At 38.7% G+C, this 27,395-nt stretch overlaps 1 protein-coding gene across 3 annotated transcripts in view; it reads right to left on the reverse strand.

The window, feature by feature from the left end:
* Palld (palladin, cytoskeletal associated protein) overlaps nucleotides 1-27,051 on the reverse strand; it is a 316,862-nt gene extending 289,811 nt beyond the window's left edge. For 2 of the 3 annotated variants that reach the window (XM_090354211.1, XM_090354210.1), the window contains exon 1: nucleotides 26,162-27,051. In XM_090354211.1, coding sequence (XP_090210337.1) covers nucleotides 26,162-27,051 — 890 coding nt within the window. The remainder of the gene's footprint in view (nucleotides 1-26,161) is intronic. The other variant, XM_090354212.1, reaches the window with a different exon arrangement.
* Between the last annotated feature and the right edge of the window lie 344 nt (nucleotides 27,052-27,395).

Here is a 27,395-nt window from a genome sequence, read left to right on the forward strand (position 1 = left end):
GAAAGGTAGGAAGGTAGGAAGGAAAGAAGGAAGGACCACAAGGAAACTGTCAGAACTCTAGAATTATTTCTGGAAGTGACTGCTTTCCTTTCCTTTTATAGGCTGAGACAGTCTGTCTAATTGTCCAAGGATTAACGTAGTTGGTAAACGAGATCATCTTGTGCTTATCTACCCAAGCTGAGTGCAAGTTATCTACAAGGACTTGGCTCATATCTGTGTCCTGATTCCACAGTGCGGAAAATACCTGTTCTTATTTTCCAGTCATATCTTCTATTCCCTGCAGATGACCAAAATAGCACTTAGGAACAGGCTGATTAGAAGAAACATGCTCCTCTTGTAACTATGACCATTTCTTTCTCTTAAACTATACTAATTTATGACATCACCTGCAGGATCACTGAGCTTTTCCAGTGACCACATTTGGAATTTTGATAATCAACTTGACAAATAAGAAGGGATGTGATATTGTTTACAAATGCGGTTACTAGAAACAAATACAAAACTAAATTATGATTTTTTTAAAAAAAATTGTATTTTCCTTATGTTACCAATGTACTAGATAACAGAGGAGAGCAGTTTTAACAAGTGCCAAAGCAGGAGCCTGGACCAAACTGCTTAGGCTAGAGTCCTGGGCATGGTAATCTCTACCTGGGAGATACTGGAAAAGTTACTGAGCCTCGCTGGCTGTGCTCCTCTCATTTGTCAAAGATAGGTAAGAGCAATGTGGTTTGACAAACGGGCCTAGGAATACAAGGTAAGTGCATGAGTTCAAGGTAATGTAAGAGTCTGATCACACAGAAGTGACAGTGATGTATTAGGTTCAACATTTTCCTTTCACCTCTGAAAGTAAAATGTCAGCTCCAGAGGACTGAAAGTTTAGTCTTGTCCACTCCTGATCAATACCTGCATTTAGTAGGTGCTCAGTTATTATCTCTTGATTGGAAGGGGCCATATTTCTTCCTCTCCCTCAGCTTCCTCTTTCTCCTCTTCCTTGGTGTACCCTTTCTCTTCCACTACCTCCTTCTCTTCCTCCTTTTCCTCTTCCTCCTTCCTTCTTTCATCTTTCTTTCTTGGGGGCAGCAAGTGAGTTGGGTAATGAAATGGCATGTATTTCCTTAAGTACTTTATCGATCAGAAAATGAGGAAGAGAAGGGAGTAAATCAATGTAAATCTAGTCCCCAAATCAATGTAAATCTAGTCTCCAATACCATTTGGCTTGTAACAAATATGTATCAGAATAAAAATCAGTGAAGAAAGAAAATTTGTATTGGCCAGTAGACAGGACTTTGTTGTTATTGGAAGTGCTGTCCTTGTGACCATTCACATATGAAAGAAGACAGGGGTAAAGACAGAGACATTAATCTAAATAACATAAACGGATGAAGAAGAATGTAGTTACCTCCCTGAATAGTTATCTTCATAAATACTCAGCCTTGCTAAAATAATGGATGAACTGTTCAGCTCACTGAATCCCAAGCTTCAATGAATCAACAGAGGCTGAACAAACACTGAAGCATGTTCCCAGCACATTTCCCACTGTTTTCTTTGAAACAGAAGTTTCACTGAAAGGAATTGGTCTCATCATCAGAGTCAGCGCAATCATCTTTCTTTACAAGAACTACTGAGACTCACTACAGTTTTCATGGTTAGTCAAAGACTAGATGAAAAAGTTAGAGCACAGAGCACCGTTATCATCCTTCCACAAAATATGGCAGGAGACAAGACTGGTATAAGAGTTTCAGCTAGTTCGATAATATGGTGCAGAATGGGCCTTTATCATTCCAGAGTGCCATAGTTTAGAGTGTCCTCGCAAAGGCTCACTGGAATATGAGGGCTCTGATCTAACCAGTGATAGATTTCGATGTGATAGCATCGCTGGAGGTGGTAGAAGTGACCTAGTTGGAGGAAGTAGGTCTCTGGGATGTGCCTGGAATTGATGATCTTGTCCTCTGCCCCTTCCTGTCTGGTCCTTTGCTTATTGTCTACCATATGGTAAACAGCTCTGATCTACCATGCCTGTTCACTTACATGCTCTGTCTAGAAACAGCAGAGCCAATCAACCATGGAGTGAGGCCACAGAAACCAGGAGCCAAAAAAACAAACTCCCCATTCCTGTCTCTAAATTATTTCACTAGTTTACATTCCCACCAGCAGTGCAGTAGGGTTCCTCTTTCTCCACAACTCCCCGCCCCCCACCATTTGTCATTGTCTGAGTTCGGAATATTGGCCATTTAATTGGAGTAAGATGGTATCTTAGAGTTGTTTTTATTTGCATTTCCTTTATGACCATGGATGATGAGCATTTTCTTATTTCTCTTAAGTATTTGTCACGGTGACAGAGACTGATCAACACAAAGAAAACAGCAAATGGTTTTTTCATCCCATATGTTAAGAAATTCTGTCCATCCATGGAGGATGGAGCTCTGAGTCTTTAGCTTAAAGGTAGGAGAATGTATAATACTGGTAAGATTTCTCAGCCTGAAAGGAATGTCTTATCTTCCATGCTAAAGATTCACTCAAAGGTAAAAGAAGAAACAAAAGGGAAAAGAAGAATGTAAGAGCACACACAAAAAAAGTTCCTTCTGTTCTTTTATTTAAACAAGAAAATCATGGATAGGAGCTTATTTTAAATAGTTTCTGTCTCTTCAGCCAAGACTCCTGTTCCTGCCTAACTGAAATAGAATTGTCAGCGTTCGACATGGCCCTTCACTTCTAAAGCCCGTTTCAGAATGAAAACATAATTAGGGAAGTCCCCACGGACATGAAGAGTGTGAGATTCTTTCCACAGTTTTATGTTTCAGAAGCAGAGAACGAAGCCTTGGAGACATGGGCAAAATGACTGTAGCAGACACAAATCAAACTTAATCACCCACTCACACAACGGGAAACTCTTTCTGATCTTTTAAGCTCGCCTGTAATTTATCTTTGGAACCTCTGCCTGTGAATGCGAAAAGTTGAGAAGCAATCTGATCATAGCAGCCTGTGGTTGTTAGGAAATGTGAAAAGCCCTCATGGAAATGTGCTAAAGCATCCTTGAAGAAAAAAAAAATAGAAGGGCTCCTGTTCTTGTACAGAGACTGCAAGTATCTGGTCATGGCACAGTATTACAATCAGTGTTCTTTCCTTGGTTCTTGGTAGAATATGCTCTTGTTTCTTTCCTAAAGAATATGGTCAGTGTGAATATATAGCTATATTGGGGCTTGTACGAATCAACAGAAATAATACAGGTAATTCTGAGTCAGTTGACTAGTTAATTTGAGTCACTGGTTACCTAATTTCCATGGAACAGTCTAGTGTAATTTAAACAAAATGAACTCTAGGATACGGAAACAAGAGGTTTATCTTTGTGATTGTTCTTAATGTACTAGGTTATTTCTTGTCTCTTTTACCCCCTTACGGTTAATCTCATGTGGTTATTGTATCTGACTTTGTTACCTGGTATATTATATCTATGTTTATTTGCTTATTTGAAACTGGAAATGGAAGGGGGGAAAACAAGATGAGTGGGAGGAGATGAGGGGAGTGAAAGGGGGACAAAATCATGAGAAGGGGTATAAGTGTGCAAGAATTAATGCACCCACTACCCGATGAATGTAACTGCATCCCCTCTATACACTACCACAACAATAAAATAAAATTTAAAAAGAAAGAAATTGTAGATCAGTAGTAGAGCTTAGCATGGGCAAGGGTGTGCATTAGGTTCCCAGCAAGGACTGTTTTGCTAGAGAAATTGATACATAATGAAGAGAGCGGGAAAATTAGAAATTGTGAAGTCTCTACAGAACCTTTCAGTTTTCAAAGGAACCTCATTTAAACTGAAACAGTCAAACAAACTGATTTGTTTGGGGAGTGGGAGTGTACAAATTTAAATTTGAACTCAGATTAGATGATTTTTTTTTTGAGTTGAAAAGATGTGGAAAACTTTTTTTCCCCCGAGTCTCAGTTTTTCTGATTTGTAAAATGAGATAGTAAAATTATCTGGAAGATGAAACGAAACGATGTATGTTGTTAAAAGTCATCCCTTCCTGTAATATCCTCAAAATGCTTTTCAAAATATCAAATTATAATCCTGCAGATGAGCTTTGTGACAGGCTATCAATTTACTGAATCTACAATGCCTGTGTTTCCCAGTCAGGAGGCTCACATTTCTTCGGGGGAGTTAGAAAGGCTACAGTCTGAAAGATGTGAGCATGAAGTCAGAAGATTCAAGACCTGGGAGATTGTGGTGAAGACAGAGGAGAGACTTTACAGTTGGAAAGACACTTTTTGTTTCCCCCAAAGGGCTGGAATTATTCCAAAGATATTTCCAGAGTAATTTGAAATTCAATAAAAAACAAAAACCCACTAAGATTTATTTTATGTTCAGCTTTGTTACGATGGCCTCCATTCTAGCGAAGGAGAAGCAGCAGCACTACATTTCTTGGAGGTAAAATGAGATGTTGAGGCCATCTGAAAAGCAGCATCTAGAGGTAAAATATTGATTTCGTAATTTGATTTAAGTGTAAAACAAATCAAGTCTGAATTTGGATCATCGCGATGTATATTCAATTATTTTTCATTGTGGTAAAGTCTTGGATATATGCCACTCATTTTAAGGGTCAGGGCTTTAAAACATTTCACTGTGTAAATGAAAACAAACAAAAACTCAATCATTTCACCATGTTCCAGATAGACGAAAGGGGTGGTTTGTTACAATGGTTCAGCATAATAGCCAGAATCTATAGCTCCCATCGCCTGGCATGTTAATAATCATATACAGCATCAGTAATCATTCCCCTTTAGTTTCAACTCATTTTTTCTAGTTCTAGGGATTGAACTCAGGGCCTTGGGCTTTCAAAAGGCTAGCACTTTATCACTTGAGCTATAGCACCATTTCTGGCTTTTTCTGTACATATAGTACTGAGGAATCAAACCCGGGTCTTTGTGCATGCTAGGCAAGTACTATACCACTAGGTCATGCTCCTGGCCCTTTAATTCATTTTTTGAAACTCATCCTACTTAATACCTTACTTGCTTCAGTGAATACTCAGTAATTATTTACTCATGGTACCCATCTAGTAGCACAATTCAAATAGAAACATATAGCTTGTTTTAGTGCTACCACGCTAGTGTGCTCAAACAGGGAAAGGATCCAGGAATATAAACCATTTCATAGAACATTTCTTGAATGGTTAATCTCATAGAGGGAGACCAGAGTCTAATTTATAACTCTAATAACAGGTTAAGTCTGAAAGTGGCAATAGGCATAAACTATGTTTGACTGGTTTTTAAAGAGAACTTTCATCCATTCTGATGCTCTGAACTGTTTAGATAAAAATTTCACTCTCATTTTTATTCACTTTGTAGTCTGACTTTGGAGCCAGGACTTGAGGCAGACACTACAGTGTGTTCTCCCAAGACTGTGAGCCAAATTTTTGCAGACTCAGAATGTTTTAGAGAGTGTGGAGAATCATTCCAGGTTTTGGAAGCTTCTCTGAGATTATCTTAAGTGCCAAACCTTGAGGGTCTCATTATTAGTGTAAGGATGATTCAATATGAGGTATTTCTGTTTTTGGCTGGTTGATATAAGATCATTAAAAGATCTTAATTGGAATTTAATTGGAGATATAAAGTAATACATGTTCATAAAGCCTCAGCGAAACAATTTGCTCTAGTATACCAGAGATGAAGAAGACATTCTTTTTTTTTTTTTTTTGCCAGTCCTGGGCTTGGGCTCAGGGCCTGAGCACTGTCCTTGGACTTTCTCAAGGCTTAGCACTCTACCACTTGAGCCTCAGCACCACTTCCAGCTTTTTTTTCAATGTATGTGGTACCGAGGAATCGAACCCGAGTCTTTGTGCATGCTAGGCAAGCACTCTACCACTAGGCCAAACTCCCGGCCCCGAAGAAGACATTCTTAAAACTGCTGAGGGACAATTTTGTATTAGCCATTGAAAAGATGATATCATTTGTGGGTTGAGCAAAACATATGCTTGTGTCACACTTAGCATCTTAAAGGGTTCGAAGTCAAGATTGTTTTATTTTGTATATGTATGTATGTGTTCCCAAAACATTCCCTTAGTCAGTTATACTTTGCTATTTAAACAACACAAAAACACAAGGTATATACTGTAGAAAAGAAGATTTGTTAAGTGCTAAAGACTAGGGAAGAATTTTTAATTCCTGAAATGTTTAGTCGAGATTCAGGGAGGTTAGTCTACAGGAGGGGATGTTAACAGCTTGATCCTGAGAGGGAGAATAGACTTGTTAGAGTTTACTGCAATTTGAGACAAACAGCCTTGCAGAGGAGGACATTTCCTTTCATTTTGTTTTGATGGAAGGAAAAAGGGAATTCATTTGGGTTAAAGGACAGGCAGAAGTGGGGCATCAGAAGTCAAGGGTCTTTTGGGAGTGCTCTGGGTTGCAGGAAAGAGTCATAGGTCTGTGGCAATTAGATTACTAAAACCAACAGCTGAAGAAAGAGGAACAGGAAGCTTTCAACCTTAAGATCCAGGACAGCGCCACTGAACTCTCCCTTACATGAAGAAAGTTAAAATTTACTAAGCCAAGTCTTTAACTGGCACTGAGGTGCCTAGAGTTCTTTATATCTTGTCATAAATTACATACCATGTTGTTTATGTGATTATTTATGCGATGATGTAATAGCTGTACTTTCATGTATGGAAAGAAATAAGTGTAGTTATATGCTAACTTCTTGTTTTTGCTTAGTTACCTCCTGTAAGACTAATTTTTGGAGACTTGCCATTCGTATGGTAAGTTTCCTATGATTCCCTTTGACTAAACTTGCTGAGTTTCTCAAAAATGGTATTCAAATAGGAGAATTCTTACTGTGCTGTCTCCAGTGTGGCAGGCTGTTTCATATTCTAACCCCCCTCCCTCATTAGATACCACAAATGTATTGAAGATGATATCACCAGTTCAGTTTTGATTTCTCCTTTGGGAAAGTTTGATATGCTACACATCTCACTCTGCCTTCTCATTCTCAAAGGAGGCTCATTGGCTTTTCTAGAAGTTTCCACAACTATCTCTTTAATTAAGAGCTCTTTCTCTATTTAACATTTATTTTTCCCTATTGTGTGATGGATGTGTCTTTCTATGTAAAGATTCCTGTAGTTCTATAGCAAAGAAAAACTTACGTCTTTCTATGAAATTCCCCATTAGCTATGTTTTTCTTTTTTCACTCTATTCATTGATTGATTTCAGACCAGCCTCTTAGATTTCTAGTTCAAGCCCCATGACCCACCAAACAACAACAACAACAACAACAACAACAACAACCAAACAATACACTCACATTATTCTAAGGAATCTATAATAATGTTAATAATATTATTTTCTAGTTCTTTTTATTCATTATGCCTGGAAATAGGGACATGTGACAAATGGGGAAATACTTTAAAACCATGATTACAGTTTCCATAAGAATGTCTTCTATACTAGAATCACTTAGTGGGTCAATGATGTCAAGATTTCAGAGAAGGAAACGTTGTCCTGTCCATTAGAAGGAAGATAATTTGTAACTCTTATTGCTGACAGACAGAGGATATACTGAAGAGGGGTGAAAGCATATGAAAGAAAGACAGGGACAATTCAATTCCTGTGAAATCCCATGAAAGGTTCGTGACCATTGATGATCTCTGTGACCCGTGTATCTGAAGATGACATTTAGCTTCTCAGATGGCTTCCTCCACAGTCCACTTATGTATTGTGGGCATTGCTGTGATGCAAATTCCCCATGTGTCTTTTTCCACACTCTTCTGTGAAGTTTATTAGGCTCCTAAATGTAAACACCATTTTAAGTATGGAACTCAAAAGAGATGCTAAATTTTCACCTCTGAGTCAACTCACAACGCAAAAGCAACATGAGCCAAATCAGGAGCCCCGCAGAGAAAGAAAAAGGAAATCTTTGAGTTTTTATAGAAACAATGACAAAGGTAGAAGACAATAGTATGTCTATCTCTAGTGGCAGCAATGCCCATTTAAAATTATCTACACAGTTCATATCTTGGCAGAGATTCTTGGTTTACTGAAGGCAAAATCTTTGTACCACCAATACCTAACAAAGTTTTATTCTCACAGTGTGTTCTAAAAATGTCTGTCACATGAATAACAAATTCCAAATTCATGCAATCAATGCTCAGTGATAACACAAGTGGGTAAAATCATAAAGAAATGCCTTGGTCCTAGTACTGGGACTGGAATGCAGGGCCTAGATATTTTCCTCAGCTTTTTCACTCAAGGCTGACACCCTATCACTTGATTCCTAACTCCACTTCCAGTTTTTGGTGGTTAATTGAAGATAATAATCTCATGTACGTTCCTGACCTTTGTGGCTTAGAACCACAATCCTCAGATCTCAGCCTCCTAAATCAATAGGATAAAGTCATGAAACACTGGCATTGGGCTCCTTAAAAAGTATCTTGTTTAATGAAATGAGTATTATTATTTGTTGTTGTTAGACTTCTAGTTCGCAAGATCTTAATTAACTATGTTCCTTCACTTCCAGTTGTAGCAGATAAATTAGAGTTATCTGTTGTTGCCTATGACTGTCAAATGATATATACTTATAATTCTGGAGATTAAATTATCATTAAGGATTTCTTCTAATACTTTACACTTACAATATACGATTGCTCCTACTCAGAGCCTGAGGACTGCAGCAGTAATGAAACCCAATCTCGTTAAAGCATGCATCATTTAAAGTAGTGGCAACTCCAGGGAAGTTTGAAAGTAGTCTGAAGTCTACACATACTGTAAGGAGACTAGGTTTTTTTGTTTTTTCAAAACTGCAGTGTTTGAGCCAATATTCTATTTAGGTAAAGAAAGTGTTTTATTTTAGCCTCTGGGATGGCTTTATCTGGGGTGGGAGCTTACTGAGGATCAGAGCCAGTGCTTCACACTTGTTAGGCACATTCCCCACCCTTCCACCTGAGCTCTGTCCATAGCTTGTTTGTGCTTTAACTTTAATTTTGTTTATGAGGTAGGGTCTGGCTACTGTTTTCTGCATGTCCTCAAACTTGTGATAGCCTCTATTTGCCCAGAATCGGTGATGATAAGCATGGAACACTGTCTGCTTAGCACCCAGCAAGTTCTTTATTGTCACCTAATTAACCTAGTTTTCATTCTGCAAAAACAAAAATACCAAGGCCCACCAGTTCTGTATGTGATTACTTAATTAAAAATTGCACCCATTTTGATTTTTGTGTACACAGACCTTATACCAGAAGGAACTGTGGTATAGTATGCTTCAGAAAATAAATGGTCTCAAAAGGTTTTTTCTTTCATATTAAAGAACTCTTCAAAGGTTTTAATAAGACAGGCATTACACATGGAAACTCGCCAGTGTAAATAAGAAAAAAATAGCTTTTTCCTCTCCGTCTTCAAATGGTATAGTTTCAGGAGAGTCTGGAAAGTCTGTTCGTACTCACAAGTTACATGACTGAAGAAGGGAGTGAACGTTTAAAGAGAGCACAGTAGCACGCCTGATGCTCTTCTTTGCCATGTGCTTCTTCCTTCTTTCGATGGTAGTCTTCTTTCTGTATCATTTTTGACTCCTAATCCAAATCCCATTGGACCAGCCTCCTTACTCTCACCCCACAATATCCTCTATTTCTTGTGTCCTGGAGGATTTGCTCAGTAGGATAATAGAAAATGATGCATAACTATACATGTGATAGTCTTCAGACAGCCTAGTAAGTAGGAGAAAATAATAGATGGCTATTTAAGCTACTATGTTTTGAAGTGGTTCTCTGTGCACCTAATGGTCTAGACCTTTCAAATGCATATTGCACAGTGGTTGCAAATCAACCAATCAGACAAATTTTGATGTTAGGAATCCCAGATATGCTGCTTACTATGGGTATGACTTTTGGAAATCATCTTTAGTTTCTTCATCTATGAAATGGAAAGACAGCTCATGCCTGTAATCCTAGCCACTCAGGATGCTCTAATCTGATCACAGTTTGAAGCAAGCCTGGGCATAAAAGTCCTTGAGACTCTTATCTCCAGTTAACCACCAGAAAACTGAAAGTGTGCTGTGGTGGAAAGTGGTAGAGTGCTAGCCTTGAGCAAAAGAACTCAGGGGCAGTGCCTAGGCCCCAAGTTCAAGCCCTATGACTACCATCAACAACAACAAAAGATACAAATAACTGCAGTACCTATCCTGTGTAGTCCATAAACGATCTAGAAGAAAGAATGTATATGAAATCTGTCCCCCAAATGCCAGGCCTATGTATTACTCAAATCAGCATTGTTCATTATATTTCTTATTGACAGAAAGTGCAAGAGTGACAGAAAATGAGGATATTCCACAGAAAACAAGAACCTCCTTTTTAGTCTTAGCCACTAATGTGATTCCTTTAACTAACTTAAAAAACTGGAATCAAAGCCAACTTAAAAGGCCTAACAATAAACAATTAAAAACTCGGAGCATATTTTTCTTTAGTCCTGTTAAATCTTTATTTTAGAAATGTCGAATGAGTACATATTTGCAGATAACTATAGTTTTTCAGATTTGTTTATGATTCTAAACAGTACAACATGGGTTTTGAGCCAGGAAACTTACTGATAAATGATCCAGAATTTACCTTAGCATTTTCAAGATACAACATTTCAGAAACTGACTATGCCACAGTTGGATAACACCAGTGATTGATTGTCTGCTTACATGGACTTCAGAAAGATGGGTCAGTTGTGGTTGCAGGTAGACACAGAATGTGCTAAGACTCAGGTAACACAGGAGGTGTTTAAGAAGGGTTTCAATCCAAAGATGTAAAGGTATGAAGAAACACAGGGATACAAAATAACAACAAAGTAGGCTTGTTACCCACCCCTAATCCTCAAGGGATCAAGGGTCCTGAACAAAGAAGAACATCATGCCAAGTAGAAATCTTCATTGACAGGACTAAGGGAAACATACTGGAAGTGGCCTGCTCAGGTTCTCTAGGTCTAAGGCCCAACCACAAGTCTGAAGGTGTCTATTGTACTCTAGATAGGTTTTTTTTTAATGGGGGGGTGTGGAATAACAGGAGATTCTGTAGCAATCCATGGTAGATAAGTAGTCAGAGCATCACAGGGAAAAAAATGGTTAAGAGCAGACACAAAATCTTTCTGTATAATAGAGTAATGTGCTGCTTAGAATTCTAGTCATCAGCAGACCACATATACTGAGGTGGTCCCATAAGATTATAATGGAATTATAATAAATTCCAGTGGCTCAGTAGCGGCAAAGCCAGGGTAATGTAGAATCATGCATTACCCACATGTCTGTGTTGATGCTGGTGTAGAATGTAAAAATGCTACACTGCCAGTCATATAAAAAGTATGCATAATCGATATGATACTTAATAATGGTTTCTGTATTTGCTACTTTATGCTTTTGAATGGTTATTTTAGAATATATTCCTACTTTACCAGGCAATGTTACACCAGCAGCATATAGTTCATGTTTACTTTGCCTCTTGATTGCATCAAGAAGCCATACTCGAATGATTGGCTTCTACCATCCAGGGTTTTGTAAGCACATGCTAAGATGTTTGTATAATGACAGCATCAACGAATACTGAATTCCTCAGAATGTATCCTGTTATTAAGTGACACACGCTGTACTTGAATCTAGTGATCTTAACTCAAGCAGCTAGAGAGGAAGGAGTATTCTGTAGAATTCTTCTCAGATCCTTTGAGAAAGGCTTCGCCTTTGTAACTATTCCCCAAGTCATAAGGAAGCAATCCCATTCTTTACTACTCTAATTCAGTTAGCATTACTCTTTGCAAGAATGACTCATGTCCCTTCAGAAGGATTGATCTCACATAAGCTTTAACATCACAACCAAATCACTATCTGTTCATGAGCAGCTGAGACAAATGACAGGACCGGTTGGCAAAGAGGGAGAGTCTTACATATTAATTTCTTTGCCCTGAACGTTTGATCTGGAAACATTTGGGATATAGATGTCATGATGGTCTCTAACACTCAGCTATCTCCAACTTAAGTCTTTTCTTTTTTTTTTTTTCATCTCTTCTTGGATCAGATTCTTGTGCCATCTGCTTCTAATCCTATACCTTGTCTCTTTCTGAGTTTCTTCTTGGAGCTAGCCTTTGTCTCTTGTAGTTAAAATTTTTAACTCTCAACTTGCAGTGTGCTCACTGCTCTGACAAGCTAAACTCATGTTTGTTTTTTTCTCTGTGGTTGACTGAATACTGCCACGAAGAAGAAATCCTTGCGTGCACATTCTGAGGGAAAGAAAGGGGAACAACTAGCTAAGGATAAAAATGGTGGATAGAATGTGGAAGAACCCAGTTCTCACCTGCTTCTATTTCCCATAATGTCCTGGGCCCCAATCAATGAAAAGAGTAGTGATGGGCCAGGAAAAAGCATCAGTACAAAGCCCAGGAGAGGAGATATATGAGAAGTCTCATACTCAAAAACATTCCGACCGAGAAGACTCCATTTAGACTTCTCTTCGGGGTCCCTCTCCACAAGGCAAGTTTCCCTGGTTTCTTTCTTGGCTTTTCTTTCACTTTCCAATAAACTTATTCACTTTAATTTTTCCCTGCATTTTAATTCTTTAGTGGGCAGATACAACGAATCCATTCTCCTAGGTTGCATCCTTTCAGGTGTCAAGAGTCCAAGAGTCTCAGATTTCTGGTAGTGGCACCTCATCATGTGTGGGCATCAAGCACAGGTGAATGGCACACGTATAGAGTTATGTTTGAATGCTGAAAGGGAACAGAAGAAAGACTTTTCTGCAAATCCACCTGAGGGGTAAGCAGGACTGAAGAGAGGAAACTGAAGCAAGAAGCCAAAGATGACATTTAGCATGGAGAATAAAGGACGATGGCTTCCACACAAACATGAGAATGAGAGGAGATGAGTTCCAACTCATCTTGCAGTTTGGATCATCATTTACTCTAATTCCCTGGATGTGAGAAATTTTAACATTTCAACCAGAGCGAGCGCTAATGAAAGACAGGTTTTGGACTGGTTTTGATCTTTCTCTGATTTGTCAAAATCTGAAAGCCAGAAAACCCCATCAAAAGGAAAAGAGAAGAAACACATGTTTAACAGTGGAGTACTGGAGGAAGATCCGGTATAGAGTCTACAAACTCCAGTGACCATTCTGAAATGCAGGTAGCTAAGAGCCAAGCCAGCCTTCTTGTTCTGAGAAAAAAAACATGGCATGTTAACACCCACTCACAGTGGGTATGGGAAGCTGAGCTCTGCTGAAAGGCCTAGCTAGAGGCCACACCTCATATTCTAAAAAATAAAAGCCTTTGTACGCCGGGTGAATAAATGTTAAATTTTTAAGGCTTATAGATGAAAGCAACTAACTATGCATGCAATTTTTTAAATTGGCAACATAAGTATTGTAGGTATATATTATACCTTATAGAGTGGTCATAAAGTTACTTTGATTGGAGGCAGCTAGCCACACCTTGTTAAAGGATTCATCATTTTACTTGCATTGGCCTGTTAGGGTTTGGAAATACAAAACAGAATCCAAACACAACATCTCTCATACATTAACACTGGTGCCACTGGTTGATATATTCTATGGCTTATCTGGTGTTTACACTATTTTTCCTGTAATTAGTAGAAGTGATGAAATTTCCAATTTGAAGCAGCACGTTGGTTGTATTCTATTAATAAATACCAAAACAAATGAGTTCCTTAAAACACATGCTTCAATCTACTTCAATTAAAAATTTGCTCAATTATTAAGAGTTATGGTAGGAATGATTTTTTTCATATTTATGGGGCTGAGGCAAATACCTCTTGCCATTTAGAGAGAGACTCCCTGGTACAGTGCTAGACTAGAGTAAAAAATTCAGGGACAATGTCCACGCCCTGAGTTCAAGCCCAACTATTGACAGAACAACAACAACAAAAAGAGATTCTCTTAGCTTGCATTTGTAAAACCTGAATGAATATCCCTACCTCACATTACTTCTAGTAAGTTTTAGTCTGGATTGAGGAATGTTTTTCACTGTGATACATGTCTAATCAGTTAATGATGAGTTTTAATTAGATAAAAACACTCATATATGAATTATACAAATGTTAATGCCATTTCTTTAATTCTCATATTTTGTTCTTCATAGCTTCTTTCTGTAACTTTGCACTACTAAGTTGAATTATTCTGTGAAAAAATTACCTTATTGTGTTGTGTTTTGCAATGGCCTTTTGTAGAAAAGGTCTTGTAGAAAAACAATAGACATAGACACTGGTGGTGGTATTGAGGCCCTTTCTCCCTTAACTCCAGGTTGTAAAGAACTGTCCTTGTGTTTGGCACACAGAGTAATTCTATGGAGTAGGATTGTGGCCAAAATATGCCAGGGCACTCTTAATTAAAATGCTGGCAACTAAACGTAAGAATTAAATTGTACCATACCAGATTACAAATCGTATTTGTTATGTTCTGCTTGGCATGACTGCTTTGTTTATGAGACAATGAGAAAGATCAGAACTGACTAAACGGCTTTGCTAGAAGTTACATGGCTGGGCCTTTGAAAGCTATAGCAAAGACCGGTGCTTTGACAGGTAAAGGTTCTGACTCTCCTTGTATCAGCCCCACAAAGCAGGCTGGGAATGGACCTGGACGACCACTAAATAATTGATCATTTCTTTTTTCTATTCCAACTTTAATGCTTTCTGGAGAGATGGGAGGAAACCATTTGTAAGCCTTTGCTTTCAGAGAAGTAACTAACAACTTCTATCTTAGGTGTTTCTAATATAAGCTTGGGTTTACCTAAATATGATTGGAGGTACCGGTCTGTTAGAAGAGTGTTGGCTCTCATTCTGCTTTGTTAGTGTGATGGTTAAAAAGTGCAGATTATAGACCTCCCTTGACTGGTGTCAATTCTGGTTCCACCCACAACTGGATATCTGGTAAACTTTCTTAAACTATTTCTGTCCTAGGTCCTTATTTCTGAAGTGGAGATAATAAATTTGCAGTTCAGTGAAGCTCACTTACTGGTCACCATAAGATGCCATTACTTTATGAACCATGAAGAAAAATGAAGAAAGAAAGAAAGAAAGACATATTGTACTGTCAGCTTTCGCTTGCTGTGACAAAATACCTGTGATGAATCAACTTAAAGGAGGAAATACCTGTCATCGTTCATAGCTATGACAAGTTTTGGTCCATTGTTTCCTGGGCTTGCTGCTTTGGGGCCTGTGGTGAGATAGTTACCATGGTAGAAATATGTGCTGGAGGAGAGTTCACCTCATGGAAGACAGGATATGAGACAGAAGGGGCCTGGGGAGGGAGGCAGAGACAGTCAGAGAGACACAAAGACACACACACACACACACACACACACACACACACACACACACACACACACACACACACGGAGTGACAGAGAGAAACACAGAGGAAAGAGCCAGAATCTCAATATCAGCATCTGGATGAGATTCTCCGAAAATTACAATTTCCTTTCCTCAGCTAGGAATACTTCTCCACCTCCCCCAACACACAGAACATGCTGTTACCTTAAGAAAACATTCTTAGAGCAGTTTTGCTTTTGTTTTCTGGTTCATGATCAGACAAGTGACTAGAAACTTACTGGTGTGGTATAACTTATCACATGCTGAAATATTGGAAATAAAATGTTACCACTGGAATTTTTAACCAAGGGAACAAAGTTAGTTTTCACTTGCACTTACTGATTTCTCTGTCAGGGAAGGTTTTTAGTTTAGTTTTTTTTTTTCCCAGTCCTGGGCTTGAGCTCAGGGCCTGAGCACTGTCCTTGGACTTTCTCAAGGCTAGAGCTCTACCACTTGAGCCTCAGCACCACTTCCAGCGTTTTTCTATGTATGTGGTACTGAGAAATCGAACCCTGGTTTTCATGCATGTTAGGCAAGCATTCTACCACTAGGCCAAACTCCCGGCCCAGGGAAGGTTTTTAATTGGATTTTGCTGTTCATGGGATCAGTAATTTCTTGGCTCAGATTAAAATACAAAGGAAAATAACTGTTTCTATTGGTATACATCATTTGGACAAGCCATTGGTACATTTTTGTACCTTCATCTGCAAGGTAAGCTGTATCAGATTTCAGACTAACAATTGTGCTTGTAACAATTATATTTATAAAGTAACTTCTACAGCCAAATGAATGCATGATTTTAAAGGAGTTCGTGAATGACTGTAATCACATTTAAACAGACTCAGTGATCTGTGATGCAGTACTGCCTCAAGGCAGGAGAAGAAACATTTCAAGAAGTACAAATATTCATTCTCTCTCCAAAAAATGATTTGAGACATGGAATGCCTGACTGAGACAGTGACAGTATCTGAAACATCAGATTGAAATTCTTTCAAATCAGTTATTTCATATTTGTTTAGCTACTAGTAAGTTAAATTTCCAAAGGTACATTTTTATCCTTTTTGGTAGTTTTACAATAAGGTAGATTACTTAGTAGGAAGAAAATACAAAATCTAAGCCAATTTATTTAGCTGGGGGAAGCTTGTGTTTGTTACTCAAATTATTTTTACTTTGTTTCCGGATAAAATTATTTGGAACATAAAACTGAGGAGTGGCTAAAGTTTTGAGAAACCACTTTCCACTCAAATTAGCAAATTCTTAACAAGTGCCCTTGAAGTTAAACTGAGGGTTGAAATTGTTAAACAATTTAAGGAATAGGAAGAAAACAATAGCCAGATTTGATTTGGAGAAGTTTTCCAAGTTTGACAGTAACCCATAACACATGGCTGACTTCCACAGCTTTGAGGTTCAGAAAGAGAGGATGCAGAGATAATTAGTTTTACTTGAGAAGGGTAGAGATAGGAATAAATCACTTTCTTTGGCTTTGATCACATCCTTACAGTGATCAAGGTTAAGTAAGGTGAAAGTCCCAAGAGAACTGTCTGAGTCCATTACAGTGGCTTTCATTTTGATCCTGACCCCAAGATACAAGTCTAACACTCATTTCTACAAAGAGGGTCAGGAACACTCTTTAGCATACAATGCATTTATTATATCTGTGTCGTCTATAATCCTGAGCCATTCTCTCTCCCTTGGCTCCATTCTATTGCAAATACTTGGCAGTATGAATGAAATTGTAGTACAAGGGTTTAAAGAAAGAAAGCAGATCCAAAGATTTGTGAGAAGGTAGAGTAGGGTAAGGAGTTGAAAACCAAATTAATTGTAATAAGCAATAAAAATAACTGTGACTCTTTTAGTGTTTGTTTGAGTACTACTTTGTCTCGGACACAGTTTAAGTTCTTTCCCTGTATTAATTGGCTTCACATTCTTAACTACTATAGCAGTGGCTACTAGTCTTATTTCACTAGAAAACCATCTAGGCATGGAAAGTTTAAACAATTTGCTCAGAAGGCCTGAATGATGTACGACAGAGCTTTTCTTTGTCCTATGAGCAATTTTGGTTATTGTTGGTGGTGGTGATAGTGGGGCTTGAATTCAGGGCCTGGGTATTGTCCCTGAGCTTCTTTTGCTCAAGGCTAGCACTCTACCACTTGAGCCACAGTGTCACTTCTGGCCTTTTCTATTTATGTGGTACTTGGTACTGAGGAATCGAACCCAGGGCTTAATGCATGTTAGGCAAGCACTCCACCACTAAGTTACATTCACAGGGCCTTAGTTGTTTTTTTTTTTTTTTTTCAGGCAGGAGCTCACTATAGAGGGGCCAGGTTGGCGATATACTCTATAGACACAATTCTTTATTACATAGATTAATATATATATCTATGACATACAAACTCTCAGCTTAATTTTAGTTCTAAAACTGACGTGACAGTGATTGTATATAGAGATTCCCTTCTTGAATACTTGTTTGTTAAACATGACATTTGAAATACGATGTAAAATAAAGCTTAATAAATTATTTAATAAAAAATAAAATGACATCAATTCTTACAAATGTTAGCAAAGATTACTTGCATGAGAAGTTTCATAGTGGTATTTCCACAGTGGGTTCAATGGATCCCGAGCTTCTGCCCCCATCTGTCTCATCTTCCTTCTCCTTTCTTAAAACAATTTCAAAGCTGGGTGTCTGTGGCTCACACTTTTAGTCCTAGTTACTCAGGAGGCTGAGATCCAGAGAATGTGCTGTTTGAAGTCAGCTATGTCAGGAAAATCCATGAGACTTTATCTCTAATTATTCAGAAAAAAAGACTAAAGGTAGAGCACCAGCTGAGCAAGCTCTAGCCTCAATTTAGATAAATACTTAGATTATTTTTTATTTATTTTAGATTTAATGTTTTTTGTTCATATATTTTTTTATTGTAATTAACAGAAGGGTTACATTATATTCACCAGATAGAAGGTGCATTACTTCACATTGATACTCTTTCTCATGTCTTGGTCCCCATTTTCCTCCCCCACCCCTGCCCCTCATCTTGTTTTTCTACCTTTCCTATCTGACTTCAAATAACCAAATAAGCGTATATACAATATATCAGATAACAAGGTGAAATACTGTCACAATATGAGATAACCAAGGGACAGCAAAAGAGATGAGAGATAACATAATACATTAAGGACAACAGTCACTCGTTATATGGCTTTTGTTTCTATATCCTTTCATTTAGCATCATACTATATGACCTTATGTATCTAGGTTTTGTTCTATTGTAAATCTCTGCTAGGACAGCCTAAGGTTTCTATTGATTATGACAAATGAGGGAAACCATTGAACCTATGTTCCTTTGAGTCTGGCTTACTTCACTTAATATGAGTTTTTCTAAGTCTTTCCATTACAAATAGGGCAATGTCATTCTTTCTGACAGCAGCATAGAATTCCATTGTTTATAAATACCACATCTTGTTGATCCACTCATCAACTGAGGGGCATCTGGGTTGGTTCCATCTTTTTGCTATGGTAAATAGTGCTGCAATGAACATCGTTGTTAGTGGATTTAGTATGTCCTTGTTTCTTGACGATTGGGTAAATGCCTAGTGGGGGAATTTCTGGGTCATAGGGGAGCTCTGTGTTCAGTCTTTTGAAGAACTTCCACACTGCTTTTCATAGTGGTTGAACGAGTTTGCACTCCCACCAACAGTGTAGTAGTGATCCCTTCTGGCCACATCCCCTCCAGCATCTGTTGTTATTAGTTTTCTTGATCCTGGCCATTCTAACTGGAGTGAGTTTCCCATGGCATATGGGCCCAAAAAAGCAGTCTATTTTGGCACCATTCACCATCTATGATTCTCTTTCTCCATGTAGTCATAGCCTTAAATATAAACTCACATTTATGATCATGTCCTTTCTAAATATGCATATATAAGTGTGGAGGGGGAATTACACATGGAGAGATTGAAGAAGTATAAAAAAATATAAAGAAACAAAAAAATTGAGACAGATCACATGCTTTTAAATCTATTTACCACAGAATCATTTGTACATAGGCGTCGAAGGCATATATATATATATATATATATATATATATATATATATTTCCTTCAGTGGAAAGCAACATTCTTTTAAATTTTTTTGGTTATTCAACAAGCAATTTGATGTTTTGGGGGAATATTTATTGGATTCTACAAAACAGAACGTTTTCAAATGCAATGCAAATAGCAAAAAAAAATGATTAAACAACATGAATATAAGAGGCTGCAAAACAATGGACTCTCATGGATTCTGACCCACTGCACTTGTTATTCCCAAGAGATGATGGGAGAAGGCGGCTGGGTTGGTGAGATGGTGATATAGAACTCTTTTCAATCTTCTAATTCTCTTTGGTTAGTTGTAAAATGTACAGTGTGTGTGCATGTGTGTGTGTGTGTGTGTGTGAGTGCATGTGTACATATCTAAATGTCTACTTTTCACCTTTTAGGGAACAAAAACTGTATATATAGATTTTTATGCCCTAAGCAGATAATCAGCTGGGTACATTATATCATAAAGAAATCTTTGGCATCAGACTGAATACGTAGTCTTCCAAACACCACAAAATCAAAAGAAAAAAAGTATTTTTGAAAGCTCTAAAAATATCACTAAAATCACCCAGCAAACTGATCATAATTCATATAATTCGTAAGGTAAAATGGCTATCCAGTTGCAGTGCTAGGCATGGAGAAGAGTTTCTGGATGTTTCTTATGTATTAAATAGTGCAAATCATTCATATCCTGGAGCTGGTGGCTCACTCCTGTAATCCTAGCTACTCAGGAGGCTGAGATCTGAGGATCATTGTCAAAGCCAATCTAGGCAGGAAAGTTCGTCCGACCCTTAGCTCCAAGTAATCATGAAAATGCAGAAGTGGTGCTGTGGCCTAAGTGGTAGAAAGCTAGCTTTGATCCCAAAAAGCGAAGGAAGAGTGCTTAGGCCTTGGGTTCAAGCTCCATGCTAGACAACATAAATAAGTAAAAATAAAGCAACTCATTAAGAACCTTGCAACTGAATTTTCAATACACATTAAGAATAGCAGAATAAATTATGAAGTCAGTAATTTGAATACCAAGTGTAGAAATACAACTTGTACTCCTGCTACTCTCTTTTTTAAAATTTTTATTTTTTAGCCAGTTCGGGCTTGAGCTCAGGGCCCGAGCACTGTCCTTGGACTTTCTCAAGGATAGAGCTCTACCACTTGAGCCTCAGCATCATTTCCAGTTTTCTTTTTTCTGTGTATGTGGTACCAAGGAATCGAACCCAGGTCTTCATGCATGCTAGGCAAGCACTCTACCGCTAGGCCAAACTCCCAGCCCCACTCCTGCTACTCTCTATAACTTTCTAATACATTACTAAATCAGCTAAAGCTCTCTAGCTACTTCACCAATCACATCTGTAAGGTACCATCAGCTGGAATTTGGCTTTTATTGTGCTTATGCTTTCTACTACATTCTTAATCACATCTGTTTCATGTAACTTCAAACAAATGCATTGATTTACATAACTTGTGCATATGTTTTTTCAACTTGCATAGTATTTGGTTTATGTTGTGTTTGTGATGTTCACATCTCCTGATACAGACAGCTTAAGTTCACTCTTGTGAAGTTGTGGAGAAAGGTGAAGTTGGGAGAGAACCATGATCAGGTGACATTGATCAAGACACACTGCACTCTCAATTTGATACATTGGATTTAAATCTTTATGCAAAATGATTTAAAGATAATATAAAGAGAAAAGTACCAATATCTCCTTTCCTACTGGAGGTGATATGAATGGGTCAGATTCAGAATATAATTAAGGCAAAGCCAGCTGGAGCTTTGGACACACTGGAGAGGGCCTGTGAGAGAGTTGGTGTTCTCATTGACAGCTGGAAGGAGGGTGTTTGGACATATGATTTTTAAAAGTTCTTTCCAATATTTTATTCCTTAAATTTACTTTTTTTGGTGACTTTTTTCATATATTTTTTATTGTAATTAATAGAAGGGTTACATGATATTTGCCAGATAGATGGTACATTAATTCCCGTACATTGATACCCTTTCACATGTCTTGGTCCCTATTTCCCCCCACACACATTGGTTATTTAAATTTACTTTTTGTAAGTTCTGTTTTTCTTTAAATTGTCTTACAATGGTTATACAATGACTTCACTGTTTTATTTGGATATGCTAAGTTTGCTCTGACTATGAAGCATTCAAGTAAAGATATCAAAGAGTCACTTGTTCTTGACATAAAGGCTTCATGTATGAATGTCTTAAGTTTACCTGCATGCGCAAAATTGTTTTCCTGAGTATTTTGTATGCATTTATATTTTATGTTGAAGTAATAACCCACTAGCTAATGGTGTTGTTTCCAGATTTTCCCATACCAGTACAGTCAGTAATAGGATATATTGCACACTGGTTCTCTTAGTGGGAACACAGAATCAAAGGCTTATTTTCGGTTATTGTCTTTGAGGAAGTGGAAAGATCTACAGGTTGTGTTGACAGATTTGATATGGATAATTCTGTTTTGGCTTTTGAAGGTGATCAAAGTCTTGCTAGTATAAACTAATTGCCTGCATTAGTGGTGCTGGGTTTACATTACGAAAAGCAAGAATTTAATTAATTTTAATGACATATTAAATAAAACTTTACAAGGCTGATAGTGATGACCTAATAGGCATCTTCTGATTAATTAATTATGAGTAGCTGTATAGAGAAAAATAAAGCAGATGCTTTGACTATTGTTAGATTTTACTTTTACAGCAGTAGGCAGGTGTCTGAGAGTGTTTTATTTTTTTCTTTTGCATATATAAACATTTAGTGTACAATATGATATTAACCTAAAATGTGTTCAGACTATTGGTCATAACTTTATTTATACACTTTGCTTATAGTTTTTTTGTGTCATTTATGTACTCTCTTATACTAAAAATGTTTGGGTTTATTTTGACCCACTCTTATGAACTTACTGGAAACAAAAAAGAAAAAAAGGAAGAATAACCATGCAGGCCTATGGGTTTTTTCATACAGAAAATATTTCAGAAATCATCACATTGCCATATTCGTTTGAAGCTCTTTGGAATATGGGTTCCAGGCATTTTCAGCTTCACTGATGTTCACTTTTGGAGACTATTTGCAAGGCACACATAAGCACTCAACAGCAGTGCTGGTGGGATCGTCTCGCCCAGTACTGGGTCCGGCTGTTCCAGCTTCTCAGATGAATTCACTCTGTGTTACTTAGCTCATCACTACACTCCCCTATACCAGACATCTTGTATTTAACTAGCTTAAAATATACAGTTGTTATAAAAGGATATATTTTTAAAGCATGTGGTGAAATTGCAAGGCCAACATTTTAGAATACTAAGTGTAATTTTTGTTGTACTTAAGATGGTTTTACTATGTAGTCCAGGCTACATATGAAATAATTAGCATGTTGCTTGACTACTACTTAAAATAGATGGCTTCAAATATATACAAACATTTTTCTTATCAATCCCCCCCCCGTCTCTCTGTCTCTCTCTCTGTCTCTCTCTCTGTCTCTCTCTGTCTCTCTCTGTCTCTCTCTCTCTGTCTGTCTCTCTGTCTCTCTCTGAGACTTTATTGAACATAAGGAATGTTCTCTCATCTTTGTGTATATAACTGGTATGCATCATGTGAGAGGTTGAAATGATTGCATATAGAGCAGAAATACCTTGAAATGACTGGTCTGGCTTCTTCTTTTGTTTCTCTTCTTCTTCCTCTTAACTGGGGCTATTCTATCTACATTTATCAGTTTGACCAGGTGAGAATTCTGGACCAAACACTCGCCAGATCATATTTAAGAATCTCCAGCTGGATGCATTATATCCCAGCCGAGTCTAAAGCAATTTGTTTCCCCCTATTCTGGGCCCAGCACAAATTCAGTTCTCATTTCTTCAGAACCAGTCTAGATTTCTTGCTCTGTTTTTGTGTTCTGCTGGAGTTGTGGTCCTGCATGAAAGCACTCTTTGGAGGATTGAGTTTCTCTCCTTGCCTTTCTGTGGGCCAGACACCCAGCCCTTTGCATCCCACTGACTCACTTGTCAGGAAGGGTTGCTGACTCCCCATGTCTCTGTGTGTACCCTTATCCATCCATCTCTCTCACTGCTTTCTTCAGATAGCCCTGACAACTATTCCTGGAGTCTGAGGAGATGATCTGTCAACCTAATAGGTTTCTCAGATGTCTGGCTTCTGGATCCCCTGGGCTGATGCACTCTGGATCTGCCTTGCTTTTTTTCTTTTCTTTTTTGCCAGTCCTGGGGCTTGGACTCCGGGCCTGGGCACTATTGTTGAGCTTTCTCAAGGCTCCTGCTCTCCCATTTGAGCCACAACACTACTTCCAGCTTTTCCTTTTCTGTTTATGTGATACCAAGGAATCAAACCCAGGGCTTCATTCATGCTAGGCAAGCACTCTATCACTATGCTTCTGGCCCCTGGACCAGCCTTTAATGCCCTCTGTGTTAATGAGTTTCTTTCTTGTGCAAAGTTTTCCATGAAATGTCTTATGAGCTCAAAAGAGCTTAATATTCTTAGGAACTCACAAATGTAGGACCAAAACGATCAAGATCCCCAGATCCAGAACAGAAATATTAAAAACTCAGTGAGGGTCTATATACTTTCTCTGAAAACAAAACAAATGAAAAAGAAAGAACTCTAAAAGACCAGCTGACTAAACAACGAAGCATATGTATTGGAGTCTTAACAAGAAGGGCACAATTTTCAATGCCTAAGGAATAATTGTCATCGACAATGGGACTTGGAGAAAGGATGTGAGAAAACTAGCTATTTCATAATAATTAATAACAATTAATGTCCTTTTTCTCCAAACAGGCCAAAGCATGATTTTGTTGGTCCCTAGAAATACAAATAGTGAAGTGAACTTCAATGCAGAAACTGCTGTCTACTTACTTGGATGAATACTTTGATGATAAATGGATGGCTTTGGCAATTTTTCTCAAAGGTTATGATTTCCTTGGTATCTTAACCCATTTAGAAAGGGCTAATTTGGATAGAACCACAGATGGGGTGACCTGTCCTGTGATGTAAGAATAATTTTATTGTTGAATGATTAGCTCTCAAGAGCAAATACAGTCCAAGTATAGTCCAAGTACAGCCCAGTACAATCTGAAAAAAATACTCAATTTTATTTGTAGCAGGGGAAAATAATAAGAAAAACAAATTCTTGAGGGCTGCAAAATTTAGGGCCATATGTAATTAAACATATGGAAAAGGTTTTTGCTGCCCCCTGCTGTCAGTTTCTAAAAGAAGCAGCAAAATTTGACAAGGTCAATTAGGATAAATTGGTTTATTGGGGGGAAATAGTATTGTCTGAATCTAATTTTGCCACAAACATCAGTGCTTATGCCATGTTTTTCAATGGTGCTTTGCACAACTAAGAAACCAACACTTAGCAAACTGTTTTTTTTTTTCATATTTAACTTTTTTTTTTTTTTGCCAGTTCTGAGGCTTGAACTCAGGGCCTGAGCACTGTCCTTGGGATTTCTCAAGGCTAGTCCTCTACCACTTGAGCCACCATACCACTTCTGGCTTTTTCTATGTATGTGGTACCAAGGAATCAAACCCAGGTCTTCGTGCATGCTAGGCAAGCACTCTGCCACTAGTCCAAAGTCACGGCCCACATTTACTTTTTAGTAGTCACGTAACTTAGGTAAAACATTTATCACTTATTAAAAGCAAAACTTTCAGAATACAAGGATGAATGCTTATATATTGCAATATAACCCTGAGTTGAAATGCTCTTTGCATTCTGCCATGTGCAATGAAGGCACACCACCAACACCTATTCCTTGCAACTGTTTGGTTATTTTCCATCTAGTTCACTCAGTTACCAGAAAGCAGAATTAGGGTGGGATTATTATAATTCTCACCTCACAGATACAAAACTGAGTCAGAGGTGACATTACTAAGAAAAGAGTCATTTGGGACTCCTGTCATGGGTAAAAAGAAGAGGAATTTTATGGAATTTTAACTCACATTATGGTGAGGATTTTACTGACCATAAGTGTGCATTCATTACATTGTTATTTTTGCCTGCATCTAGGGTTCTGGAAAGCTGGCCCAACATAAAATAACCAACCTGGGATAAGTCCTAATCCATTTCACCTTGGTGCTCTACTACTTGAGGCATAGCTCTACTTCCGGCTTTTTGGTGACTAATTGGAGATAAATCTCAGATATTTTCCTGCCTGAGCTGGATTCAAATCTTGATCCTCAGATCTCAGCCTCCACACGAGCTAGGATTATAGGCATGAATCACTGATGCTCAGCTGACTCTGTTTAGTAATGAAGTTCTGTTTTCCCTGGCTGTGTCTCCTGGGAGATGGTGTACTTAGGCTTATCTTTACTGAGTGGGCACTGATTTTCTCCATGCTGTGAACTGCATTGTTTCACCTCAGCACCTCTAGGAAACTCTCTGGCCAGATTTCCATCACCTTCATCAATTCACATTCACACACACACACACACACACACACACACACACACACAACTTTTCTCTGGCAAAGTCGATTTCACATTTGAAGTATGTGCCTGTTGGTAATTCTAGAACCCTATATAACAATCTCCTTGTATTGACTCATCAAGGCCTTTTTCTCCCAGTCAGTAGCACAAATAATTACAGCAGAAATGCCTGGCACCATGAAGACTTCAACAAGCGATGCTTCTGCTTAGAAACTACTTGATACAACTCTAGAAGGGCTCACAGGCCACCTTTCCTATGTCTGCCATTCAGTGACTTCCAGAGTCAACACCACCCTTCCATGTTCACAACAGAAACTTCTTACCTGACTCGAGGAGTGGGATTCCCGGTGACCCGACACTCCAAATAAACTCTACTTCCTTCTGCCACTTCTTGGCTCTTGAGCTTCTGGATGAACCTGGGAGCGGATGGGAAGTGGAGCCCGTTTGGGGACTGCAGGTGAGGGATGCTGAGGGGAGGCTGGGCCTTATCCCTGTCTGCCTCATAGGCTTGTGTGGCCTCAGGTAACTTGATCTGGGCTTCCATGTCCTGTTGGTCTTGGGTGGGGCTTTGGCTGGCCGTGGCACTCAGCAGGGCGGAGGGCTGATTTTTAGGGGACAGGTACCCACTGTCTGGAGAGGAGGACTCCCCATTTGGGCTCCTGTTTCTCGGCTTGGCGGCTTCCCTAAATATGGATGTCAGCTCCTCGATCAAATTGGCGGCCTTGTCACAGAGCTGGCTCTGGGGACCGGCCTTGCTTTGATGCGGTGGTTTGGGCTTTGCATTGGGGCCACGTTTGTCAGATCTTCGCAGGCTCCGGATATAGCTGGGGCTAGCAAGCAGGGGCGACAGGGAAGGTTTTCTTCTAGGCGCAGGTGAGCTGAGGCTTTCAGTTGGCTCTTCTGCCCCAGCCTGACCCGGTGCTGGGCTGTTGTCCCCAGGCCTGGAGGCCTCAGCCAATTTGATCTCCTTGTGGGAAGGGTTTTCACCAAGGCTTACCGGGGAGGTGTTGAAAATCCGTGAGATCTCCTTTTCTGAGTGGAAATCTTCTGTTTCAGAGTTGGCTATCGCTCTGCGGGCCAGGTCCAGACTCTTGTGTATCTCTTCCTGACTGAGAAAAGCAGACAGTTCTGGGAAGAAGTCTGCTTTCTTGCTTTCCTCCTGCACATCTGATAAGGAGTCGTAGAAGGAGTCGGGGGAGGAAGTCTCCGACATGTTTGAGCCCTGTTCAGAGACTCCCTGGTAGAGGCGCTGCAAGCCAGTTTTCTTCTTGCACTCTGAAAGACAGCAGTTACCGTGAGTGGGCATAGTTAGTGCGTTGGACGAAGGAATCGTTTTTGTTATTTATGACATTTTCACAATGCAAACAATGTACTTTGATCATATATGTATATATATATATTTTTGGTGCTGATAGTGGAGCTTAAAATCAGGGTGTATCCTGTTAGCTTTTGTGCTTAAGGCTCAGGTGCTACCACTTGAACCACATTTTCACTTGTTGGCTTCTTGGTGGTTAATTTGGAGATAAAAGTCTTACAGATGTTTCCTGTCTGGTCTGG

The sequence above is a fragment of the Megascapheus bottae genome, chromosome 20 (genome assembly GCF_031878675.1).
Source record: "Megascapheus bottae isolate mThoBot1 chromosome 20, mThoBot2.hap1, whole genome shotgun sequence".
Taxonomy (NCBI): domain Eukaryota; kingdom Metazoa; phylum Chordata; class Mammalia; order Rodentia; family Geomyidae; genus Megascapheus; species Megascapheus bottae.